Genomic DNA, 16,316 nt, shown 5'->3' on the forward strand with positions numbered 1-16,316 from the left:
TTCAAATTTTCTTTATCTCCCCCAATCTCAAATCCCCTACCCTGAACGTCACCCCTGACCTCCTCACCCACACACTCGTCTCCTACTTCACAGGGAACACAGAAGCCACTTTCCTGCATCTGCTCCAGGCCACTCCTCTTTTCCTGTTAGAGAGAGGACCCATCTTAATGTCACTTCTAAGTCACTCCACTCCCTCTGGGTTCTGGAGTCCAACCCTCCTGCCTTTTTGGGGGCCTTACATTGTCAGGAACCCCTTTCTCCCTGATACAGCTTCAATTGTTTCTTCTGCACCGGTTCCTTCACATTAGCATGTAAATATATTAAATCTCGCCCACATTGAAAAACAACTTCCCTTTAGCTCCCCTGTCCATGTGGCTGGTACCCAATCTCTCCTCGCGTTCACAGCCAAATTTCAGAGCTGTTAACACTCATGGTCTCATTTCTTCATCGCCCACCCTGCAGTCTCATTTCCCTCACCATCACTTTACCAAACTGCTTTCTCTAACGATCCCTATGACCTCACAGGGGTGAAGGCCAGTGGAAGCGTCTCAGGTTTAGACGGACCCAGTGGACTTATCCCTTGAAACATTATTCCACTGGCCTCAGCGACACCATGTTCTCTGTCCATCCAGTCCTTCTCTAGCTCCTTTGCATGTGCCTTTGCTTCTGAGCACCCCTAAGATGTGGGTGTTGCTCAGAGCTGTCGTTGGCCCTCTTCCCTTCTTACTCTCTCCCCTTTCCATGGGCAAACTTATTCACCCCTGAAGTTTTAACTGCCATATATTTCCCAGTCATTTCGAAAGCTGTATTCCCACTATTACCATCCCAGTCCAGGGTACCACCCTCTTTCATACAGGTGACAGCAGTGTGCCCCCCCAATCTCCTCCATGGTGTCTGTCTAATCCACACTTCTGGTCACTTTACTCCCTGTCTTAAAACCCTTCAGTGATCCTGGAAGGACACTAGTAGGACTGGTGAAATTCAATAAGGCCTTTAATTCAGTTAATAGTATATATAGCATCCATGTTAATTTCCTGGTGCTGAGAATGGCACTGTGATATGTAAGATGTTAACACTAAGGAAGCAGGGTAACAGGTATAGAAACTTTTCTGTAAGTATAAAATTAGTTCAAAGTAAAAAGAGTTAAAACTCAAACAACAAACCACTACCACCGCCTCCAACAGTGCCTCACTGCTCTCAGGACAGTGTTTAGTTGCCTTTAGAAAGTCTCGGGGATCTGCCCAGGCTCCCCTCTGGGGCCCCATCTGTCCCCTTCTCCTGTTGGACAGGGGGCGGTTCAGGTTCTCCAGCCTCTCAGCTTTTCCACATGCTCCTCCTTCTGCCTGGAAATTCTCCTTCTCAGCTGGCGCTCCCCCTCACCCCTCAGGACCTGGGCTTGCTATCATTTCCTTGGGTGACTTATCTGGGCCCCCATGTTTGTGTTAGGAATCCCTTCCATGTGTACCCCCACTGTGACTGTCTCTGTCACCCTGCTAGACCACAAATCCCTTGAGGACACTGATGTTAGAGGTCCTCAGTCAGTAAGTATTAAGTGGAAGAAAGGAAGATGGAGGGGAAAAAAAAAGAGGGAAGGGTGGAGGGACAAGACCACAGGTGAGCCTACTCCAGCCCTGACATTGCCACCGAAAGCCTGGACGTGCCCAGACCCTGAAAAATCAGTCATGGTCCTTGTGCCCACTTTCCAAAGTGCTGGAGCTCCAGGCCCTTCCCCACCACCACTCCCTCTTTCCTAGTATCTTGGTTTCCCTCAAACCTGCCGTGCCAGGAGGCTGGCCGGTACCTGAGCTTTCAGCTGTCCGGCTGGCCTGTCCTGCAGACCAAGGCAGCTGAGGGTGGTAGCAGCGGTGCTGGCCAATGATGCCCTGGTGAAGGGCCTGGCTACGCCCGGGGACTCAGAGGGAGGCTGCCCTCCCTAAGCCCAGTCTCACCTGGTAAATATTTCATCCTCAAGCTGCTCGGCTAATCCCTATTAATTTCAATACCGCCGCCTTGCCTGGCTCAGCTCCCAATGCATTATTTATCCCCTTTGTTTGTTTGTCGCTAACAGGTGGGCCCCAGCGGAGGCGCCGACTGGGGACAAGCCCACTCCATCACAGTGTGGCTGTGAATTAATCATGAGGACTAATGGGAACCACCTCAGCTCCAGGCACTTCCCTCCCCGCCTTCCCCTGTCCTGGCACCCAGGGGTGGGCCAGGGCCATCTCAACTCAATTTAACTCAATTCAAAACAATACATTTTATTTACTATCTGCTCACATGAGTCAGATGCTATGTTATGCTTTGGGGATACAAGCTGAACAAAACAGACATGAGTTCCTGCCCTCAGGGAACTTACAATCGAGGCATTAAACACCTCGATTCTTAAATTACAACTGTGACAGCGAGTACAAAGGGCATGCAGGGTGCTATGGTGGCGCACACAGGAGTCAGGGAAGGCATCCCCAGAAAAGCAAAATTTGAGCTGTACTCTGAAGGATGAGCGGGTATTAATTAGGCCAAGGGGTGGGAATGGGGGCTCCCAAGGAAAAAAAGTCACGTGGGAAGGCCCTAAGGCGAGAGGAGGCATGGCAGTATCTGGCAGGCACTGTGTTGGGGTGCGGGGAGCATGAGGAGATTGGCCTGAGAAAGGATAGGGCACTGCCTCTCTGCCAACAAGGCCTAGCTGGGGACACTCTTTCCCATAAGCGACCAGCATCTGTCCCAGTGGGTCCCCATGACGTCATCCTGAACACCTTGGTACAAACACTCATGCTGCCCCTGCTGACTTGAGCAACATCCGATTTCTTGACCTTGTGCTTGGGGCTCCCGAGAGATGGTCAAGATCATTATTAACCCTCAACTGCACAGACAGGAAACTCAGGGGAGCAAGCCTGAGGGCTTGTGAGGGGCCTGTGGGGGCCTCTCAGCACCCTGAGGCTTCAGAATCTGGCCCACTGCCCCCACAGGGAGACCAGCCACAGGTGCTCACACCGCCTCCCATGAATGGACTTCCCTCATCTCTGAAAACCCAGTACTAGACAGGGTACCCAGAAGACCTCGGCAAACATGTATCTTCTGAATGAATGAATGACTGCACAAGAGAGAATGCCCCCGGATAGATCTTTTCCCAGACACTCCCCTCAAAACTCCCAGAGATTTAAGCCGACAACCGAGCTAACTCATACTCAGGGTTTATAGCACTTCCAAATCCTCAGAGCAAGCCTGGAGAAGTAGAAGCCATCATTAACTACTTTAAAGCGGAAGAACCAGAGGCCCAGGGTGGTGAATGACTTGCCCAGGGTCCCACCTGGAAGTGATGAGCCTTAACTAGAATGAGGCCAGCCTGGCTCCGGGCCCCTGGCTCCAGCATAGTCACAGATCCAACCCCTCTGCGGGCATTTCCCCAGAGATGGCCCTCCAGGTGACTCCAGGGACCTCAGCTCCCAAGAACGATCCTGAAAGGCACCTGGCTTACGAACCGAGTACAGCTCTGCCAGGGCAGAGGCCTCACTGTGCACATGGTCAGGGTTTGTAATTCCATTCAAAGTGGCCACTTTGAAAATCCATATGTCTCCGGGCTCCCCGTACATCATGGTGTCAAGTCCTGGAGCAGAGGAATCCATCAGCGGCCCCCAGCACCATGGTCTATGTGCCCACCGCCTGATCCCACCCACACGCCCGTCCTTGGCTCCCAGCTGCTCTGGCGGCACTCCCCACCCTGCGCAAGGGCTCCGGCTGGCCGCCTGCTTGGCCTGGCCTTACTCTTGCCTCCACACTAGTCCAGCTGCCAGCCCCAGCCCTGCCCCAAACTCCTCCCCTGCCCCACCGGGACTCTGTTCTCTTGGAGCTAGGCAGCCAGCACGGAGGCAGCCTCGATAACTCGCTAACGTGCTGCCCATGCTGTTCTTAAAAATTTATGACTGTGCAACATGAAAAATCCGGCTGAGGAGCCGTCATTAGCGGCGCTGCACCCTCCCCCACCAGAGCCACCCTCGTAAATTGAGATTTATGGCTGCGGCAGGCGGGGCGGGGTGTGTGCAGGCCATGAGGATGCTGTAGGGGAGACAGGGAGAGACCGATGAGGCAGCAGTGGGGCCAGGGGCTCCCCCCTGCGGCAGCTCCAGTTTATCACAGTCTGCTGTGATACCTGCTGAGATAAGGCTTGGCCTGGGTGTCAGCAGAGCGGCGGATGCTGGATTCTGCTAGTGGGACTGCAGGGGGAGGGGCCCATCCTGTGCCAATCACAGGCTCCTTTAGGACAAGATCCTGTGGGTCTGGGTGCTAAGCAAGTCCTCTTAGCAGGATGATTTGGGGAGGGGGAAGGCTGGACCTGGGGAGAAAGCATCCTCCTTCCTGGGGTCACAGGCCTGGGCCCCCAGAGGCAGCTTCTCCAACCAGAAGCATCTAGGTTGGGCTGTGGTATCCCAACCAGAGGGTTAAGGGTAGGTAAGGATGCCAGGAACCTTCCCTTCCGTGTCCTTTCTCTGGGAAGAAGGGCCAGTGGAGAGGCTAGTAAAGGCCGAGCGTAAGTACTGGACCCAGTCTCACGGCCTCCCCCCACAGGGGCCAGGCTGGGGCTGAAGAGAAGAGGAGGTGATCTCACAAGCCCGCCCTCCCGCGCTGGAGGCCCTTCCTAATACCTCTCCTTCCCTCCTCGCTTGCTCACTTAGCCCTGTCAGCCAGGCCATTATGAAATTGGGGTTTCATTTACAGACTAATTAAACATTACAGCTTGTTCACAATTACAACGCGGGGATGAGGGAGTAACTAATTACGGAAGAAATGAGCTAACATTTATCTCTGCTCCCACCCTCTCTCTCCCCATTGCCCCCCCAGTCTGGCTTCCTCCCACTCTCCGGTCAGTACCAGCTTGCTAGGCTTACCTCCTAGGATGGGGGACTGGCAGGGCCAGGTCCCCACCCACCCTGGACACAAGATCCCCCTGCAGTTCCCAGCTACTGTAGGGGAGGGGCTTAGCTCCCAGGGGACAGTCAGACTGCCTAAGGGACAGTCAGGGCTTTTGCACAAGCCCCTCTGAGTGTGACTAGAGTAGGAAGGACCCTGTGACAGTAGGTGGGCTATGACATCTGGGGTGGGAGTGGGGGGGACACTGCTTTGGTGAGTAAGACAGTACTGTTGGGTTCTATGTACCTACCTTGTGGGGTGAGGTTTTGGTGTGACTGCTACAGACAACTATGTGCGTAATGGGGTATGAGCATGAATGAACTATGCTCTCACCCCCAACCCCAGGACAGAACAGAAAAGGACTAGGTGGCTGCAGGAAGTGATCGTCAAAGCAGGCCTGGGATGCGGCCCTGGCAGCCCTGGGCCCAAATCCCCACTGGGCAGTCCTATTCACTCCTGCCTCAGAAGCAAGCGAGGCAGCAGGGTTAACCTGCCCTGGGTCTCAGCTGGTCCCTGCCCTCAGGCTGGCCTTGGCTTCTGGCCAAGTGCCTCCTGGGGTCCAAGGAGCCTGGGGGTGGGGTGGGGAGTACTGGGGTGCCTCCTGTGGGCAGGAATCCTGGGGTCTGGCTGGCCTGCCACAGTTTAATAATAGTAACAGTGAGAGTAAGCGTTTCCATCCTTCCTGCCTTTGGGCAGAAGAAGAAAGGAAAGAGGAGGGAGAGGAGGGAGTGGAGGGAGCGGGCTGAAGGGAGGCTTTGAGGCCTCAGAACTCACATCAAACAGCCGGATCTGGGCCTAATTGTCTGACCCCTGCCCCTGCCTTCAATCAGCTCTGCGGCTCCCCGCCCGCCCCTCGCCTAACTAGCAGCCATGTTCTCCTCATTAGGACAAGCTCCCCTTGCACACGTGTCCCCGGACATGTCCCCAACACTCCAAGCTCCCAACCCTGCCTGGTGGGTGGGTACAGCTGGGACCCAGTTTTGGAGGAGCCCCTGAGACAGCTGTACCCTCAGCCATCACAGCTGGCTGGCCTGAGCTGCTTAGCCCTCTCCCAGAGCTGCAGAGGCCTGGATGCAACATGCTGTGACATAGCCCTGGGCAGGTTCAGCTGCTGGGTGCGTTCTGTCCTCTATGTGTCCTTCCAGCTACAGCCCAATTGTCTCAGACACGCAGCTCCTGAGGGCGGGATGTGTTTGAATTCTGTCCCCTTTGGTCTGGCTCGGCCTGGTGGGGGATCTGGTCTGGGTCAGGGTTTGTGTTCAGAGGCTACAAGCTGAAGAAGTTGTCTGCCTACTGTACAATGATGGCTCCTTTAAAGGATCCAGGCGTGGGGATGTGTGAGTGTCTGGGGCTGGTGGCACGGCAGTGAGGCAGTAGAGCTTGCTGATTAAGAGCTCTGACCCGAGGGAGACGTATGTTTAAATTCTGGCTCTCCCACTTCCTCGCTTTGCAACCTTGAGTGAATGACAACCTTCCTGAGCCTCAGTTTCCTCATGTACAGTAGAGGTGACAGCCCCTACCTCATAGGATTTGGGAATTCAAGGAGATAACAGATATAAATTCCTCTGTACTGTACCTGACACTCAGCAAACGTAGCGGAAGGATATGGGTGGGTGTAGACGGGGATTCAGACCAGACCCAACAAACTCCCCTCTCCATAGGCTACAGGCCCCACTTTGCCCACTGGGGTCTTGGCCCTGGTCCATAGTGTCAAGGACTGGAGGAGCTGTTGAGGAAGGGTCTAGAGTCCTGTAGAAGAGGAAGACCAGCTCCCATGGGCACAGCTAATACTAGGGAGCCTCAACCTGGAGGCAGAGATGGCACACAGCAGCGACAGGTGGGAGGGGCAGGGGCCCAGCTTAAGGATCGTCAGGGGGCATTAGGTTAGATGAGGTAGGTCAGTTGGGTTGGTCCATGAGGCATGGATTGTCTATGAGTACTGTGGGCAAGGGATGCTGTGAACACCACTGGAATGCGGGTTGTTTGGACTGCGCTAGGAATTAATTCTCAGGGTACCAGGCCTGATGGGATTGGGGGAAGGGCTGGCCTGGTCTGGGCACTGACATTGTCTCTCACCTTAAACCAGTGGTAATGACTTGCAAATATTGATGAAAACGCAAACTAGAGAGATTGTGTTTTTCGGGGAGTGAAGGTGGGGAGAGGGGATAAGGAGGAAAATAAACTGAAATGAAGTCCGGTTATCTCCCATCTGTGGCTGTTCCTAATCCCCCAGCCCAAAGGAATCCAATGCAGACCCTTATCTGCCCTGTCAATCACTCCATCACCGCCCAGTGCTTGTTGGGCACTGCACGCCCTCACATACACTCAAGCACATGCTCACACATGCACACACACGCACACACTCACTCCACCGACTCTTGCTCCAATACTCCCGCCCACCCCCAGCCCATTACTCCTCTGAGTAGGAGCAGCAAGCACGCGGGTCCTGCCAGATGGATGCAATTTGCATAATATCAGCAGCAGAGGCTGCAAGATCACCAGGGGTCAGGGCGCTGACATCCCCGCACAGTCTATCTGCAAGTGCTAATTTGGCCGGCATTGATCTGTCTTTCTGATTTCTTTGTCATTTACGTCTGCGATGGTTTGACAGGAGATACAGAGAGAGACAAGGGGAGGCCGGGCTGGGGCCCAGGGCTAGGAAGGTAGGGAAACAAAGATTGTACTTCCCAGTGTATCACACACAGAGAACACATACATACACACACCAGAACCTTCCTCCATCCATCCGTCAGTCCACTCATCCGTATGTCTATCCATTTTCCATCTGTGTTTGCTACAGATGTCCCTGGGGCTCCAAGGGTGCCAGCTCAGGAAGGAAGGTGTGCATTCCTTTGCCTGAGCACTATCCAAGCAGGCCAGTGGGGACTCTGGATGCCTGGAGAGTTCTCTCTTCTCATGGCTATCCATCCTCCTCACTTTGTATGGGCTACGCCACACAGAGTGACAAGAGTAGGGGCAGTGCTGGGGGAGCTGGGGCTGTCTCTGCCCCCTCCCCCATGGTGGCTTTGCTGACTCCTCCCCTCTCAGCCCTGAAGGTGGCTGAGACAGGGGGAAGGTGGGGAGGCACCTCTCTGCCACTCTAGGACAGCCAAGGAGAGGACTATCATGTCTGCAGGGGCCTCTTATCAATACTTTACCCCCTTCAGGTCATCTGAAGCCCAGACACGGGGCTCTTGCCAATTCTGAAGTCCTAGCTGAGCCAGAAAGTCCTCCCTTAGATCATATCTAAATGCCACACCCTGCTGAACCCTGAGCCAGAGTCCTCACATTCTTCCCTGCCTTGAAAGGAGGGTTCATCAGAGGGATGGAGACTCTGCTGGGATGGGAGATGTTGTGGGGAAAGGGGAGGAGCAGAGAAGATGGAAACTCTGGGCAGAGCCCACGGCAGAGAAGTGGACTTGGTCATGCCGGCAAGGGAGGCAGAGGGCTCGAGCCTTCCAAGGGTGAAAGGCCCCTCCCCCTGACCACGGTGGCTGTCTTGGCCCCACCTCCTTTCCCGTGCCTTGCCATGGTAGCAGAAGCAGGGTGATCAGAAGGAACTCCCTGCTGGGCAAGAGGGGGGCTGGTGTTTGGTGTGTGCTAATCCTGGGCCTGAGGTCTTCAGAGGGACCCGGGAACTTCAAGGAGGGGGAAGCCAAGCTGTACTGTAGACGAGCTCATTAGCCGGCACCCCCACACCCCCATGAGGAGGAGGAGGGCGGGTGGCCCAGGGAGCTGGCGGCAGAGGCAGCAGAGAAAAGGCTGTCACTGTCCTTTCTTCCTTTTGGTACAAGCGTCTCCCTGAGCCGACGATTCTCCCGCAGTGACACCTCTCACGGGCGCTAATGAGATCCATGTCACAGAGCTAATGCGCTCTGACTGGACTCTTGATAGACACCCCATTCCTTCAGAGGAGACCACAGGCCAGTACTGCCCTCCTGGGGCCAGACCCCCACCCTACCACCTGCTAGCCGGTCTCTTGCCAGACAGCTGGGCAACAAGCTCTGAGAGTCTCCACTTGGTGTCTGGCCCTCTTCTCCACGAGCCTCCGAGGGACACTCCTCAGTCCCTGAGCAGATAGGGGATGAACCACCAGGGCAGGACCGCCCAGCTGCGTCAGGGAAGGTTCCAGTGTTTCTCCCAGGCAGCTGAAACCAGCGGTCTATGGGGCCTCCCAGTCCCAACAACAGGTGAGAGCCCTTTTCACTGACATTTCCTATGCAGGTTTCCCAAAAAAAGAAGCAAAGGAGATCTGGGTCTTGCCCTTAGAGAGGTCAAGTATGTGGGGCCTGATCATTACCAAATTATAATCGGGGCCCAAGGGTGTATTCTGTACACCCAAACTGGGAGGGTCAGGCATGATTCCCAGAGGAGGTGGCCCTTGGAAGATGGGCAGGTTTTCCTGAGCCAAGAGGTGCAGAGCAAACCCACATTACAGAGTAAGAACTGTTGGGGTCAGGAGGAGGTCAGAAGCCAATGGTTGCAGGGCCCTGGCTCTGAGCACGACTGCAGCAGAAGTGAAGGCCTGGCAATGCCTTTCTTTGCTTCCTCAGTCGCTGCTACTGAAGCTTTGTCAAGGCCTGTACGTTTCACATGACACTGAAGGAAATGAGGGAAGTGAGGTTGTTTTCTCCCTCATCATCTCTGTTGGTAGCTCAAAGCCTGACACCAAAAAGGTACTTCCAGTTCAGCACAGTGGTGAGAACACAGGCTTTGCATTCAGATGGACCTGGGTTTGAATCCTGACTCCTCAATTCAACTGGCTGTGTGACTCAGGCGAGTCGCTTAGTAATTAAGCCTCAGTTTCCTAACCAAAAAATGGGAATGATGATGCCTGCCTCCATAAGACTGGTATGAAAATTACATTAGTGAACATAAAGTGCCCCCAAATAACGTGAGTCTTGCTGACCCTTGATGAAATGAAAGAGGGACCACACAGCCACACAACACTCAGCAGTCCCTGGTGGAGGCTGCCCCGCCTAGTCTTTGGCCCAAGCCAAGGAAGCTGACAGAGCCCACAAAACAGCCGTGGACGTCAGCAGGTGTACATACATGCTGTCCCTTCTCACCGACAAGCCGCCCTGTGCACCAGGCCCACAAGGCCAAATCCACTCCCCCAGGAGGAGGTGTCCTTCCCCGGACTGAGAGGCCATGCTGACAGCCCCACACCCTGCTTCCTCCCAGAGCTTCACTGCCTCCATGCCTGAGCCCTACCTCTCCCTCAGTCCCCAGGGCGAAGCCATCACCCCCATCCTGAACACGGTGCCTGTGGGCTCTGTGGGGCAGGCACCGCGTCTGTCATCTTTACCAATACATTTCTTGCACCTACCACAGTTCCTGACACATGACAGTCGCAGGGTAAATGTTCACTGACCTGGTCCTGACTCCATTCCCATAGCCACCGCTGGCTCTGAATTAACCATCGCCTCCATGTACCTTACTGTCATTTCCCTTCTGCAGTTTCTCCTTACTAGTCCTCCCTGTACACACTCTCAGGATGCCCTGACTGAAGCCCAACTCTGACCAGGTCATTCCTCTGCCCAAACATTCCCATGCTCCCCCTCAAACAGCTCAGCCACCCACATCCATGCCAGTGGCCCTCACTCCCGTCAGCCTACCCCTCTAGTATGCCTGCTCCCTTGCTCTCTCAGCACCTCCATCACCCAACGCTCAGCAGGAGTGCCCATCAAGTAGGCCCCACAGGCTCCTCCTGCTACACATACCTTAGAAAGAGGCTCAGGAGACCCCTCAAGGACCTCGGGTCATCTGTGATTTTGTACACTGAGCTACAGCCCCATGGCACTGTGGGAGAACCAGGCAGATCCTGGAGATGGCTAAGCTGTGGGATCTGCAGAACCCTTGCCCAGCATCACCAATGCCGCCTCACGGCCCCCAACCAATATACATACCACTCCCCATTCGAGGCTGGCAGCTCCTCACACAGTTAATTAGCACCATGTCACTGAGGACCAGACTGAGTGGCCAGTGACAGGAGCTGACCCATGACCCCAGGGCTAGGAAATAGTCCACATCAAACTCTTACAGCGCGACCCTTTTAGCACGCACAGTAACTCGGGGCACCGCCAGCTGAAGCTCATTAAAGCTGTCTCTTTGGTGCGAGGGCCATTAACCTCACTGCTCAAAACCCACACCTCCCCTCCCCGCCTCTCCCAGCCCAATTAATGCCCTGCATCCTCCCTCCCTTCCAAGCACCCTCACCCACACCTCAGAGCCAGCCAGAAGCTGGCAGGGCAGCCCTCTTCATTCAAAGATACAAAGACCAAGTGCCAGGAACCACCAGTGCCCTGGGGAGGCCCTGGTGTTGGCAGGGGAACAGGACAGGGGGCTCCTTGAGCACCCACTCACTGTGTGCAAGGCACTGCACCAGCCCTTTACATAGCTGACTTCACTGAACGTTCCCAACAGCCCTGAGAGGCAGTAGTGCTGTCCCTTGTCTAAGGTCACAGGGCTCTGGATGGAGAGCTAGACTTTGTTTGGCTTCAAAGCCCTTGCTCGGTTGTCACTCATAGCCTTGGGCTGTTCCCTGGGGCCCACCTGAATAGAAAAAAATCTGTGAAGAAGGAAGGAATACCTCAGGGGTCCTAACCTAGAATCAACATGGGTGAACAGGCAAAAGGGGCACCACTGAGTCCCAAGAGGCAGTAAAGAGTGGGAACAAGGAAGCCCTTCCTCTCACAAACACACCCTGGACAGATACACAAAACCCAGCTCCAGGCTGTGCAGGGTGAGTTATCCCAGTCCGTCCCACTGGTCCCCCGCCTCCACTGGCCAGACTCAGTTACTGTCCTCCCAGAGCCAATACAAGTCCTCTCACTGGTCCTCATTCTCTGGTCCCTCCCTTTCCCATTCCTCTTTCATTGATTCATCAACTCACTCGCTCGTTCATTCATCCACCCATCTGACTGCATTTGGAGCACCTACTAAGAACTCATTTGTACAGCACAAGCTGCCTCAGTGATTCTGAATCAGAGCTCTGATTGTGTCGTTCTCTCACAAACTTCCTCTGTCTCATCAAAACCTCACGAGAAATGCAACCCCTTTAACCTGGCTTTTGAGGCCCACTTATTCCCCCTGGATTTTCTAGCCATTCCCTAACCCGAAGTGTTGTTTCTACTCCAGTCACTGGAAACTACTTGTAGATGTGTGAACGTGTCCTCTCCATATGCCACAATTCCTCATGCCCTTGGGCTCTGTAACACACACTTCCCTCTAAGTCAGTGGTTCTCAACCTGGGGGTCAAACGACCCTATCACAGGGGTCACCTAAGACCATCGGAAAACAAAAAGATATTTACATTACAATTCATAACAGTAGCAAAATTACAGTTATAGAGTAGCAACGAAAATAATTTTATGGCTGGGGGTCACCACAACATGAGGAACTGTATTAAGGGGTTGCAGCATTAGGAAGGTTGAGAACCGCTGCTCTAAGTAGAAAACCCTTCCCCCATTTTTCTGCCTAACAAACTCCTATTCATCCTTCAAAGGTTCCCTGACTGAAGCGTCTTCTTCTCTAGGAAACTTAACTGCGGACCTCCCAGGCATATCACCTTGCTGATTGTGGTCTCCTCTGATTGTCTGGAATAGCTACTATGGGAGGGAACAGCAGTTGCTGTGGAGCACCCCCAATTCCCCAGGCCCACCGAAGGTTTCCTCTTTCCCGCCAACAAGAATGATAAAGGGCATCCCAGACGTCAGTGAGATGTAAACGAAGGAGTAGAAGCCACCTGGGCAACTGAGGACAGAGGAAACCTCCCTTAGGGCAGCCCTGGTGTTTCTCCCATAGCCCTTAGTGTCCTGGGTGGCAACTGCCCAGTTCAGTCGCTGTCTCCTCCCAGGATGGGAGCTCCCCAAGGACAGGAACTTCCACTCAGCATGCCTAGAACCCACGTGGCACCGGTGATGTTTGTGGAAAAGATGAGGGGCTCGTCTGTAGCACGCAACTGGGCCCTTTTTGTGTATCTTGCCAGTCTCCTCCCCTCCGTACCCAATACTCCCCAAAGGTACACAGGTTACAATAATGCTGCAGCGTCACCCAGGAATACCTTCGTTCCTCCCTCGTTGGAACAAAGCCTATGCCTGTCAAGTCCTCTGCTTGACAGCATCTGCATGCACATGTGTGCGCACGCACACACACTAAGATACGCAGAAATGAACAGACATACTTTCTGGTTGCTTCCATATACAGACACATGCACACAGAAAAATGTACACAGATACACTGTTACACACACACACACACACATCCCTCAGATATACACATACACGGACACGTATGTCCTCTTAGATGGACACACAGAGACACGCAGCTGAAGGTGTCAGGAACACACACACAGTCACGTATCCACACTGACAGACCGAAGGCTAGCAGTCTCCAATGCCTAGAGAGCCAGAGCCACTCCAGCCCCCTCCCAAGAAGGAAGTCCCCTGAGGGTGTACCCCCGCCGGGTACCCCAAGTGGCCCCTCCCAACACAGGCACCGCTCAATGGAGGCTGCTGCTCCTGCGGGGGAGTCAATACCCTGTGGATGGAGCCATCGGTCAGAAGGACCCTGACTAATTAAAAGCTGGTGAGGTTTAAATAATTCATCTCCTTAACTCCCATTGATCGCCCAGTTTAGTGGCCACAGACTTGAAACAATATTAAACAGCCTCCTCCAGCTCCATGGGGGGTGGGTAGGCTGACATGTGCCCACCCCTCTGAGGACATCAGCCACCAGAGATGCAGCCAGGGGCGGGAGTACCTTGGCTTGCATCCAAGGCCACCTGTGGCCCACCCGAAGCTCAGACCCCAGCCTCCTCCTCATATTGTTTTGAGAGACCCTTTCCAATGGCCTGGCTCCACTCCCCTTTCCCGCTCCGCCCAGCTGTGGAACCCACTGGACAAACCCCTCTGTGCGCTGGGGGACTGAGGCATGTGGGCAGGGGACTGACCGAGCTGCCAGGGGGACAGTGGAGGGACTGACCAATGCCGCTGTGGGGCCGACCTATGTGTTGCAGGCTGAGGCCCTTGTTCATGTCTAGAAGTCCATTCTTGGGCCAGCAGCCCATGGCGAAGCTGTAAGCCTGGAAGACAGGAGGCAAGAATGGTTAACAGAGGCCCTGACCCCTGAACCAACCCCATCACTCACCTGCCACCCACCAAATCTCCCCCCGAGGGCTCACTCTCAGCGTGCCTCTTCAGACGAGCCCCCTCACTGGGCCCTCTTTCTCCCAGAAAACCCCTTCCTCCTCCAGACCTCCCTTTCTCTTGGGCATTTCCCCAACTAAGGCCCCAGTCCTCACTGGGGGCCCCTCCCCAGCGCCTCTAGAGGGCTCCCATTTACTAAGACCCTCCTAGTCAGGACCTCGCGCGTCATCAGGGCACGCCCTTCACCAGGCACTCCTTCGATTCCCTCCTCTCCAGAGTCCCTAACACACTGCTGGGGCCCCCTCCCCAAAGTATTACTGGTTACAGAGATGTGACAAGAAGCATTTGGAGACCAATATATTCAAACTTCATTCCACAGATAGGAAAACTGAAGCAAGAGGGGGCCAACGACCTGCCAGGTGGTCAAGCTGCCTTTCACCCAGAGACAGGTGAGGCTATAGAAGGCTGAGTGCTACGTGGGGGCTCAACTGAGGACGAGTAAGGTCACCTGCTTGACTCAAGCAGCTGTGAGGGGAGCGCATGAAGTGTGTGTGTGTGACTGTGACTCTGTGTGTGTGTGTGTGTGTGTGCGCGTGTGCGTGTGTGCGTGTGTGTGTTAGGGGAAGCAGATCTCTGCTGAAGGTCAAGTGCTCACTTATGCATATTCAAAGCGGCCACCCATCGATCTATACTTAATTGTTTTCCTGGGGTTGGGGAAGGAAGTGCTGGGGGCATCGATCTGTGCAGCCCCCAGCACTTCATTGCCCCCCTCCATCCCCTACTCACGCCACCTGGCCACCACCAACCTCCATGGGTGGGGGCACATGGCAGGACAGGGATGGTACCTTCTCTTACAGTCCCTTAGAGGCATGATGACCTGATGTCACAGATGAGGAAACTGAGGCCCAGAAAGAAGGAAGGGACACACAAGGGTTAGAACACTATTAAGCGGCCCAACAGGGATTTAATTCCTGCTTAGCCAGCTAGCAAAGTCCTGGGCTTCTACCAGTGGGCTTGTGTAGCTAGCTAACCCTTCAAACACTACCCACCCCCTCAGCTCAGAAGTCCCCAAACACCAGATGCCCTTCTCCTAGTGGCAAGAAGCATGCGGGACAGTAGTCAGTGGGAATAAAGCTTGGGTGAAGTCCTCAGAAATTGGCTGGTGAGTCCACTGACGAAACTAAGGGACATGGTCACTTTGGCAGGCACTGCAGTGCCCCCGCCCATCACTGGGCCCAGGAGGTCCCCATCCCACTTCAGACTCCTTCACAGGCTCAGAAACAAAAGGCAGGACGCTGGACGCAGAGTCTGTGCCAGGGCCAAGGAGCTGAGCTGAGGGCTAGTACCCTTCGTTCCCAGTTGTAGGAACTAGGCCTCGACCCCTCGGGCACTGAAAGGCTACGACCCCGTGTAGTTCAACCTCACACCTTCCAAAGCCATTTTCCTTGACCACAGCGGTACCAGCCACAGCTCAACTTCCCAGCCAACCCTCCCGCCCTTCCCTGGGTCACAGCTGTACCCACAAATCGGGGGCGGAGTGTGAGGCTCAAGGACAGGGGAGAGCACGCTGGCTTTGAGCCAGGGCAGAGTTGGGGAGCGCAGGCAGCAAGGGAAAGCAGCCAGTCGGTGGTGCACAGCTGGAGAAGCTGCTGAGCGTGGCCAGGGCCACGGCTGGAGCGCAGTGGGCCAGAGAGCAGTGGCGGGCCGGCTTTCAAGTACTTTAAAATCACTTACAAAGGCCGGATTAAACGATCAGAAATTCCATTTAATAGGACAAATAAAGAAATAACAATCTACTCTATCAGCCTGGAGAAGGCGAGCTGGATGGGTTTTTTTTCCCCCCTCTAAAAAGGAAAAAGGGAAGGAAGGGGAAAAAAGAAGGATAATGTGTGTTTACTCAAGCAAAGAAAAAAATATTTAAGTGATGTCGGGGAGAAGATTGCAGTAACTAGTGAAGAATAACATCGTCTACTTTGCTGTCAAATCACACCCGAATTTCAGTAATAGATTCTCGGCTGACACTCAATTCAATTCGAAGGTGATCCTGCTTTATCCCAGCCCATCAAATATTAAACACTTGCATTAGCAGGTGCTGCCGCTTCCCGGCTTAAAGCGACGGGCGGCGGGCAGCAGGGCTGCTGAGGCCCCTCTGCTCTGCTCACGGCTCGGGGGACAGGGCAGCTCAGTGTTATCTGCACGTCATCCTGAGTCTTATCGCAGCTAAGCGGGAAGACCACTTCAGATAACATTAGACGCTTGCCC

The 16,316-nt window shown here is 54.4% G+C and overlaps 1 protein-coding gene across 9 annotated transcripts in view; it reads right to left on the reverse strand.

The window, feature by feature from the left end:
- The window catches only part of ERI3 (ERI1 exoribonuclease family member 3), a 137,761-nt gene that overhangs the window by 11,792 nt on the left and 109,653 nt on the right, over positions 1 to 16,316 (reverse strand). For 8 of the 9 annotated variants that reach the window (XM_019643786.1, XM_019643781.1, XM_019643790.1 and 5 more), the window contains one exon: positions 13,891 to 13,990. In XM_019643786.1, the coding sequence (XP_019499331.1) occupies positions 13,891 to 13,990 (100 nt within the window). Of the gene's footprint in view, positions 1 to 13,858; positions 13,991 to 16,316 lie in introns of all 9 variants that reach the window. The other variant, XM_019643783.1, reaches the window with a different exon arrangement.

Source organism: Hipposideros armiger, unplaced genomic scaffold (genome assembly GCF_001890085.2).
Source record: "Hipposideros armiger isolate ML-2016 unplaced genomic scaffold, ASM189008v1 scaffold_82, whole genome shotgun sequence".
Classification (NCBI taxonomy): Eukaryota; Metazoa; Chordata; class Mammalia; order Chiroptera; family Hipposideridae; genus Hipposideros; species Hipposideros armiger.